General features: G+C 46.5%; 1 protein-coding gene across 1 annotated transcript; it reads right to left on the bottom strand.

Annotated features, from left to right (window-relative positions):
* Positions 1-3,676: 3,676 nt before the first annotated feature.
* LOC135389412 (uncharacterized) lies at positions 3,677-10,340 on the bottom strand. The gene is made up of 5 exons (XM_064619466.1): positions 10,116-10,340; positions 9,542-9,727; positions 4,980-5,324; positions 4,638-4,898; positions 3,677-4,537 (listed from the first exon to the last, which is right to left on the bottom strand). Exons 1-5 carry the CDS (start codon positions 10,338-10,340, stop codon positions 4,157-4,159), a joined length of 1,398 nt encoding a protein of 465 aa, XP_064475536.1. The 3' UTR covers positions 3,677-4,156.

Below are 10,340 nucleotides of genomic sequence, written 5' to 3'. Positions count from 1 at the left end.
TCGGTCCACAACGGGTAAACTTAAAAGTATCTGCCCGCAATGTCCGAAGTGCGACGATGAAACATATGTTGAACCAGTGGCATAACCGGCGACCGTGCTGCACTGCGTTTCGTACGACTGGAGATTTGCGATGTGTCCAGCTTGCCTTTCGTGCGCAAAAATTAACGCTATTCAACTTCGGCGAGATTCACTTTTCGCCATGGACTCCCTTGCCTGCCGCGTCCTACAGCAAAATGTCACTGTGAAGTACGCATCGACGTATACACATACCTTTACACACAGCGCCTATGGTTGCAGTCTGGCAGTAGCCTAGCATTCTCCCTATCAACAGCCCTATTGCCTGCGAAGACGGAAAAAGCATGGATAACCATGTAGTAAGAACGTGAGTGCCTCACACATTGACTACGTACCTTCAAAAAGGGTAAAATCTTGAAAATGACGCCGGGTGACGCCACTTGTTGGAGATTCATAATTCACAGTCATCCGCTACGACGTTTCCACACATCTGTAAAAGAGTCAATAAGGTGTGACACATTCTACTTCCCTGCAAATTCTTTATTAAAATCACTCAGCATTTTTTACATTCAGTGGCACAGCCGTAAAGGCTTGTGCTGCGGTGGAACACAAGTCAGTGAAGAGCTCTCAAACGCACTTTAGCGTAACTTACCTGATATCTTTCAACATTTCTGTGATGTATCTTCCCACGTCGTGAGTGCGCTGTCCCAACAGCGTTGTTCACCGCAATGAATACGTCGAAAGTATCTGAAATTCATAGATTAGACATTAGTAACAGGGCCACTGACGATGTTACATCTTCACCTTGATAAGTGCTGGTGGGGTCACAAGTACACTCAGCTGAAAGATAAAACATTAAGTAATAGGAATCAAAAGGGTAATAATCACACTGCTAGCATAAAGTAATAGAACCCACACGCTAGGAATGATACCAAACAAAAGTTGCACGAATCGTATAAACACAGAACTAACCTTTAAGAAATCGCAAAGCTTCTCGACCTATCTTCCAGGGTGCACACATAAAAGCACCCCCAGGCAACACTAGTAGGGCATAAAAACACATTCACAGCAGTCCAGGGCACCACAGCAACCACGAAACGTGCGACAACGGGAGTCAGAAAAATGCGTCCGAACGCAACCAAGTTTGCAAGCGAAATGGACGCTGCCCGCTGCGCAGAAACGGCAGGAAGGCCACCTGCCCGGGCCATGGCCCAGGCGCTCCTCGGAATATGGCAATGGAACGGAAAGTCGCGCGAAGACGGAACCAAAGCTATCGGAAAGAGGACGTTTTCCTCTTCAAAAACACATCTCAATCACCTTCCTACGCCAGCAAGAACCCGACATCGAAAAAAATGTCCCGGGCGCGTATTTAGATCTGCTAAAGAGCAGAGCGCAGGGAGGAAAAGGGCGCTGCTGATTGGTGGAGAGTGAGGAGGTAGACGCCGAACGGAGCGGCTCTGTTTCTCTGCCGCGCCTGTGTTGCTGTACGGTGCGGGCGACCACCGGTCGCCTTGTATGCTTTGCTTGCTTGCTTTGGAAGCCCCATCAACACGAAATTAATTACGCTGGGACCTGTGGAGTGTGTATAGGAGCAGTATGCGGACGCCCATATAGTTTTACGTGCCGAATCGGTAGCGAATGGAATACGCAGTAGTGAGGAAATGACATATGCCGTCGTGTACATCGCAGCGTGCCTTTGTTTAGTTTTCTCGCCGTCCGTGAGGATCAGCCATCAAAGAACCTCGATAACTCTCAGAATATCACCAGCATCTGGTATTGATACAGGTGCACAGCAGACTTCATGACCAAAAGCTAATTTCGAGATATCTCGAAATTTCATGGCAAAGCATGCACCTCGTAACGTGAGTTAACGCAAGGGAAACCTGCTGCGATAGTACACCTGGCCGCGATACGCGATTTGTGGCCTGCGCGAGGGACTGAGTATCTTCTTCCTTGTCCTTGAGGGGTTTGAATATTCTCCGTTCGGAGGTCGGTTGCTGGCATAAAAAAAGTTTTCGCTGTTTTAACTGAAATATTGTTACTTGCCTCAACTGAAGCAGTGTGAAGAACGGAATCGGCGTCTGTTGGGAATGGATTGACCACGAAACGTACCCTCTTTGCAGGTTGGCTGCCTCTTGATCAGGGGACAACATATATATATATATATATATTTTTTTTTAAAGATACACATTGATAACAAAAGAGTGTATTTCTCATCACATTATATTGTAACCAAGTGCGTGGGTGGCTGGCTGAAGTGGGTGTATGCTTTACCACCTTCTCTAGGCTGTGCACCAAGGGATGACGGTGACCTGTGTTGTCTCCAGCGTAATCAATTTCGTGGCTGGCATTACCACTTGATGCCCTGGTTTCTAGGTATATGCAGTGACAATTACAGATTTGTGAGCAAGGATCAATAGGTCTGCCTCCTGGTGTTTTGCCTATTGATGTCAATGATTCAACTACACACTAGTTGGCAGCAATCTCAATTAGATGCTGCTGCACCCACAATTTATGTTGCAGAGTGACAAGTAGCGAACACGTTGCAGACTGCTTGCTATAGTAAGAAGAAATCACTGCAATGTTGAAGACCGGCACTGGCTTGCTCTGGGGCCGTGTATCGTTAAGTATTCCCTTGTCACAAACCAATGGGCCCCGAGCACCACACTAATTCTGAACAGACCTTTAATGCGTGCAGGCCCTTACTTCGCTATTACTGGAAAGAAGATGGCATTGGCAATAAGTAATGGTTTATCTTATAAATTTGGCTGCAAAGTTGAGCACGAAAATTAAACTACGCCATCATCCCCAGCAAATATTCCACCCGATTTCCCAGGCTGGATTACTGGGCTGGTTCCTGGCCTCGGACGAGCCTGGATCTGGCCCAGATTCATAGCGGACCATTCTGGAAATAGGATAGCTGAATTTAACTCATTTCTACAGAGGGGGTGTGGAAGGCAATGAAATGAAGCACAGACTCAACTTCTGTCATTCCTGCTTTAGTGATTAGGGTTTGTTGCTTCGGTCATGACGTGGTAGGCTAGACAAGTCATCTGTACATAATATGGGATAACTAGGCTTTAACAAGGCCAGCAACAGTTATTTGGAGCGAGTCGAACACAGGTGTGTCTTTGTCACCACCAGTGAAAGAGGAGCCTGTTCCAATATGTGGCGCCCCCATATGTCTGTGCATCCGGAACAGCAGTGAACTTGGACAAGTCATGTAACAGTTCTGCAAACAAAGCTATCACAGCATTAAAGTGCCACTACACAGTCACGAAACCGATACTTAGTTTATGTCGTCAAATGAGAGAACGCAGGTCAGAGATTCCACACACAAATTATCACCACATTCAGTAAACTCAGTGAAATTTTCCTGAGTTTTTTTTTTTAAGTTGTCGCAATCGCGTCATCACAAAAGGCCCAGATCTCGAAGACGTCATGTAGGAAGGGACTTCGTATGCATCAAGTCTTCAGTGTCCTAGCAACGACACAAGCGTCCCTTTCACTGTCACTTGACGCCACGCTTGGTGGGTTGGAAAGAGATTTTGAAGACTTTTTTCATCTGGATAGTGCCTTGACGTCTCCATATAATCTCTATTTCCAACCTAAAACTGTAGGTACAGCATTTGACCACAGGCGGGTCAACGTCATCCGTAAACCGAGCGTGACCGTCAGACCTATACTGTACTTGTACGATTCCCTCGTGAACCGCCCAGGGCTGACAAAGGGGCCCGCATCTTGAACAGTTTTTCCGTGTTCCAGAAGCACCTTCACCCACTGATCACACAGATTAGCTTCTCGCAGAATCCTCTGTGACATGTTTATCGAGCTTGACTTTCGACAGTATGTGCACTTGTAAGCTCCCAAAGCTTTACAGGGCTCCCAATGACCACAACAGAAAGCGATGAGCACAGATGACATCGTTGCCAACACAAGCAAGCAGCCCCGAATTCCTTAGACTCGAAAGTATGCCTGGAAGCCAGCTTTCTCCAGTAGCAATATTGCCAGGCAAAATCCCTTCAGCTTCCTGGCTCTCACCATGACGTCACACCTCCCAAAATTAAAAAGAAGAAATTACTTTTTCCGACTTCTGCATCAGGTAGAGACAAAATATTTAGTACGTTGCAGCATGTTTAAGCTAATGGCCTTTGCCATGTGACTTTGCTGGTGGCACGTTTGCTTGTATGGCGAGTCCTATTTTGTGTAGTCTTTTCTGCCTTTTGGACGGGAGCTCGCTCGTGGGACGGCCTGCTGGTATGCGTCTTGATCCTCTTGTTACGCCAGTACGGCGCCTGGAAATTGCCGTAGGCTGCACACGAATGCGGCCACCCCTTCTTGTGCTACCTGCCACGACAGCACGTATCTTGAACAACAGCTCTGCTGCACCACCTTGTGTCGTAATACGCTGAAGCTGCTTGCCCGTCCTTTGAAACTTCTCTGACAACATTGGATCTATTGCAGCCAGGTCTATTAGGCGGTCCAGTTCTCTCCTGAAAGTCGCCCGGCCATCATTTTGCACCTGCAAAGATAGGAAGGAAAGCATACATGTCTGGAACCAGTGGCATGTTTACCCCCCTCCCCTTTCCATTCTCAATCTAGTTTATAAGTATAATATACACCTCCGCAATCTGGCTGTGTCCTGAGGTACATGGCTGTATGTCATCAGATAGGGTGTTGTCTCCTGTTCCGGGCTCCAATGTGTGACCCTCGAAGAGGCCTGTGCTGTGAAGGTCTGTTTGGCTGTCGGTGTCATCCTCTGTGCCACGGAACTCCGAGAAGAACGATGCTGGTGGACATTCCTCTCCCAGGGCCAGTTCTCCAAGTCTGTGGCGGTCTGCAGCAGTTAACACCGGAGCGTTCGGGAAGCTTCCGCCATACACCTTGTACACGAGCGCCTGGTGCTTACAGAATGCACCCTGGATGCCGCTGTAGCAAGTGCATGTACCCAGCTCAGCACACACCTCATATGTCCTCCCACTGCCAGCTTTGCCTGGAACACTGTAAATATTGTGCCCAAGTTGCACAACTGATGCTGCAGCCTCATCTGGAAGCCTTTGGAGCAGCTTGTCGTACAACAAGCTGTGGGATGCAACCCGGTTGTGGGCGTGTTTCAGTATCCGCACCTGAAAATACTTTTCCCACACTACTGCAACAAACTCTGCCAGTGCAACTGCATTGAACGCTTTCGTCCGGCAGAGGACTATATCCTTCAGTATGCGGATCGATGCCTCCGCAAAGTTGTTTGTTTGATGCCCTCGTGTCAAGACTCCTTCCTGCTGAGGAAGGCTACCACTCTGGAGGTGTACCTATCGTGGGAGAGCTGTCTCAGATTGGCAATTGCCACCTCCAGCTTGTCTGTACAATCTGCATAGAGGATCTGTAAAAAAGATTGAATTACACTTATCATTAGCGGTTAACTTCTAGACAGTTTTTTTGCCGAATGCTTCGGCGGTGACCATAATTATTGCTGCGCAGTGCCTCCCACGGTCGTAGTTGTTTCACATGGACATGAGATTAGCACAATTACCATGACTGCCACTTTTTCCGACCTGTAGCGCAAGGCCCCTTGCTTGTGGTGGTTCCCAGCACCCAAAGCTAGAGCATGCAAGCTTTAAGCTCACAGTGTCACTCGTTTTGCAGGTGTGAGAAATTTGACGGTAACCTATGTGAGCAGGGCGCATCGGCATGGAAGAGTCCATCACCATCGAAGTGTGCCTAGCACACTAATTTCTATGGTGAATTGAAGCATTAGGACGTCATTGTCACCATCTACATCACACCAACAGTTTGGTGCACTGCTCATAAGCTGGATGTGAAAATTAGGCAGTGTCATGCTAAGTTCACGTTTTCAACGGTGATCTCTGGCAGGCTGCTGCTTAATAAGGTGAGCCCTCTTACTATGTTAAATGTTGCTTTCTTGCTGGAAGACAGCACCAGGAGATCAGCATCAGCACCACCTCACGTGCAGCATGGAATGCATACCATGCTATTAATATGCTATCGTACAGTACACCTGGGGGAAGAATAGCAATTTTGCATAGGGGAAGCTGTGTGCTTTGTACTGTTTAATAGGGATATTGACAACGATAGTTGTACTACTAATATTGAATAATAGGCACGTGCAAACTGTAACTTTTGTTTTCCAGTAGAATACGAACTAATAATGTCCAGTGCGAATCAAATAGGTTTTGAATCGAATACGAATTGTCAATACATACTTGTAAGATAATTTTTCTCATGTGGGTCACAATCATGAGACTCTGGTCAAGGAATGTTTCAAGCTAGTATTTCATGTCTGAAATTTGGAAATGCTTATGTACCATACCTATGTGACAAATAAAAGCAGAATATGAAATGCATACCTAGAGGCGTGTAACGAGTGTTCAAATTGGCACATGTGCCATCTGTACTTGGAAATTGCAGGCACACCCCCACTACCCGCAGTTACCCACAACTATTCTGAGGAGGTAATGGCAGCTCCATAACGGACATATTTCGTGAAATGCAATGTTAAGGCATTACCAACAGTGGGCTCATGACTAGACCTCAGATCTTTAGGTATATACCCATTTTTTCCATTGACAGTATATTGGCGCCTTTTCGATACTAGAGCACAATTTACGTGACAGGGAATGTCATAGTGATGATCTTCTTGGCACATTTCGACATTAGCGTCTATTTTGGCGTCTATGTCTTGAATATCGATGTTCTGTTGTCAAATGCCCAAACCGCACATATTGCTCACAGGAGGTCCTGTGAACGACAGAGCTGTGTAAAAACTGCAACATGTCTTACAGAAAAGTCTGAGAGTTTCATTTTTGAGATTTGGAACTGTGGCTTCAGTAACTGCTGTACCAGCTGGAACTGAGTCAGCCATGCCAAACTAGAGTCAGCTTTTGTTTGGACATTCCAGCATTTAAGTTCACACTGGTACTCTCTCTGATGTTACCGTTGCGAACTTAAATGCTGGTCAATGAATGCGGAGTGCTCCTTTTTGTTACTTACAAGCTCGCGCTTGACGAGTGCTGGAGTTTACGCCGGCACGTCTGAAAACTGTGCTTGTAACGTGCCGTTCCTACAGCAACGCGTGGTCAACGTGTCTCTTTATGGTCTAGCTGTTCAGTGAACGTTTCCTACCTTGAGCCGTACAGTCTCAGTTTGCACGTTGCCTTTAGGTGAATAATGTTCAAGTCGAATAAAGTTGAATACAATTCAGAAAGTCTGCACTGGAAAAGCAAATAACTAGAACTTTTCTGCAGTCGTCGGGCCAAATGCTGACTAAACTCTGTTGAGCCTAAAATCGAACTTTAATGCCTAAATCGGTGTGCTTGTATCTAAAAAATTGTCAATGAGCTAACAAATTAATACATTTAGAGGTATTCCTGTTTATATTAGGCCTGAGAAAGGACCGGTATTAACGATGTGCAGGTAATGCGGGTATAGCCGCAGACGTTTGCTGGTGCACTCGCATTTCACCCACGACCCGCAGCGATGTCAACCTTCCACCCACAAACCGGAAAAATGTGTAGGTACCCCCCTGTTTTCTCGTACCCGCGTGCACCTCTGCATAACTGTAGAAATATTGTACAAGTGGGGGAGTGCCAAACGGGCTTTGGAAATGACAGCTTTTTTTCATGCAGAGAATATTCAGTTACACAGAAAACAAACATGTACCTGACATGTATCTGACACAAAACAAACACTCCCCACAAAAGATAGTTTTCCGTTTTTTTCTGAACGAATGCATGCCAGTTGTAAAGTGGGCTTTCTGCAGCACACACATGGGTTAGGTGGAGCCTACTTTCCAAGTAGAACAGCTGGCGGATCATTTGAATAATTTTCGAAGTTCGAATCGAACATATCATTATTTCAACGAATATTCAAATCAGGGTGTCGAACCGAACCCGAACCCGAACCGAAAACCGTACCCGAACCGTTATTTTTGCCGGAACCGAACCCGAACCGAAATTTTCATGACACTGTTGAACCCGAACCGGAGCAGAACCGTAAAAAATAATAGCGGTAACCGGTTCGCAACAAAACGGTTCGGACATAAAAGAAGTCAGCATAAGAGTTCCTCTCTATCCCCGAACGAAGACACGTTGGTATCATCATCACGCGCCTATATCATGGATTTCAGAAATTTTCACCTAGCAGTGAGACGACGACGTATAGTAAGTATACTTCCAGCGTCTTTTTAACATGTTGAAGCGCAGTTGTCCTTGTGAGCGCCGCGGCTAGCGCCGCACGCACGCGGTGCGGCATCTACTCTTCAGAGACGAGGTGCCACGCGGACGAATGAAACAGGAATGGAGTAGGCCAGTTATGTAGCTCTACAGGACGAATATGCGATCAAATAAGCGCCCAAGATTTCCCTTTACACGTGAGCAGTACAAATTAAACAAGTCAGAAACATGAGAAGTGGAGAAGGAGCGTACGCAGAACGGTGCCTGTTTGATTGGTCGTGGCTTGAAAAGTAAATGTGGTTCTGCTTATTGGTAGTGCAGTTGTGTCGTGACATATTGCCTTTGTGTTGTGGATTAACTAGTACACTGCTGTGAGCTCGGACAGAGTAAGGCTGGCAGGCCTTTTTTCGACATGCTTCAGTACGGTTTCAGATCGATTCACGTTGCGAAGGCAGTGTGCCGGCTAGTACTGTCGTCTATGTTACGCTGTCCATCTTATTAGGCTTCCTTTAAGTGTATCTTGCTGGCACTGTGCGTGTGAAAAAAAGATTTTGGGAACGGAAAGTAGCAGGACTACACCGCTTCAACAGCGTGGACTCTATTTGCAATAAGTGTTCATCCATTCCTCATTTCTCTCGCTAAAGGGCTACCTCACCGCTAGAGACGTCAATGCAGACAACAGCAGTAAGCTATTAGCCACGCATGTCCTGATAAAAGCAGTTTTATGGAACATATAAAACGGAAGCGTTGAACCGGTTCGCGAACCGGTTCGGGGCTGCGAACCGGTTTGCGAACCGGTTTGATTCTTGGCGTGGCCGAACCGGAACCGAACCGGAACGAAATCAAAACAACGCGAACCCGAACCCGAACCGTACCCGTATTTTTTGCGGTTCGACACCCTGATTCAAATATTCGTATGTGTCTACAGTGGTATATACGGAGACGATCATAATGCAATTTTCTTTCTCATCAACCACTTCATTGAACTTTGCTGAAAGTGTGGTTTTCCAGAGAAGAAGGCAGTGCGTAGAGTACTTTTGCTATAGTGCCACACTGCTGTTAATTTCCTGTCTAGCTCTATTGCACAAGCATATCCAGTCTCGTTCAGTCTTGACAGAACGAAGCACTGCAGACTGGCAGCAGCAAGGAAAACTGCCAACATACCACATCCTGGATGAGGCACCGAGCATAATCCCACATGCCTTCCAGGGCCCGCCCACTTTGACTGATTGGTTGATTGATTGATTGACTTTGTTTACCGCAGTGATGCACAATGGTACTTCCCAGGTAAGGTACTGATGCCATGTTTACAACAAAGGGAATCACGTCTCACAAACCTGCTTGAAAGACGACATCAGCTTCTGCCTGTCTTCCCGTGGCACCCCGTTCTTTGTGGATGTGAGCCACCTCCACTCCGCTTGCAAGACGTGGAAGTGACAGAGAAGCTGTGTTGCTTGGGGCCATACCATGCGTAAAGCATCCTTCTCTGCTGACGAATTGTCAGTCATGAAGGCGTTCGGTGCCTAGCGGAAAGGCATGTTATGTCTTTTACTTCATGTTCACTTTTTGTTATCTGACTGAGGACTTATACCTAAGATCTTATCTGACAAATCAAAGTGAAGGACCATTGGCAATGAAATATGGAAAATTGAAAGATTGAGAGAAGCACCATATTCCAAGCACATCCATCAACAGTGACACCAAGTGCATTTGTAACTGCAACTACTCAGAATTCAGCAACAGGCACAGAAAACTTGATGAAACTGAGACGTAAAATTTGATAGGAGTGTCTGCTCTCCCCATCAGTTAGAGAGAAGCAAAGTGAAGGGGATGGATGTTACTGTCCGTGAAACTGATGTCTAAGAACCTTAGTTAGATTCATGTTTTATCCTGTGTGTGACAGTGCATTACCTCTTGACCACCAAAGCAGTGTGGGTATGCCCCCTTGAGTAGGCCGAATGCAATGTGGTAGCCTTCTGTGGTCTGGGAGTTGTGCAGGAGGACAGCAATGGGTATGGCCCCAGCATTGGTTGCAGCCAGTAGCAACGTGGCAGTAGTGTGCATCCCATCGCACGATGAGGTAGAGTCGATGAAGATGATCTCTCTTGATGTCATCAGTTGCTGTGTTCGTCTCAT

Source organism: Ornithodoros turicata, chromosome 1 (assembly GCF_037126465.1).
Source record: "Ornithodoros turicata isolate Travis chromosome 1, ASM3712646v1, whole genome shotgun sequence".
NCBI lineage: Eukaryota > Metazoa > Arthropoda > Arachnida > Ixodida > Argasidae > Ornithodoros > Ornithodoros turicata.
This window is presented reverse-complemented; position numbering and strand designations above follow the sequence as displayed.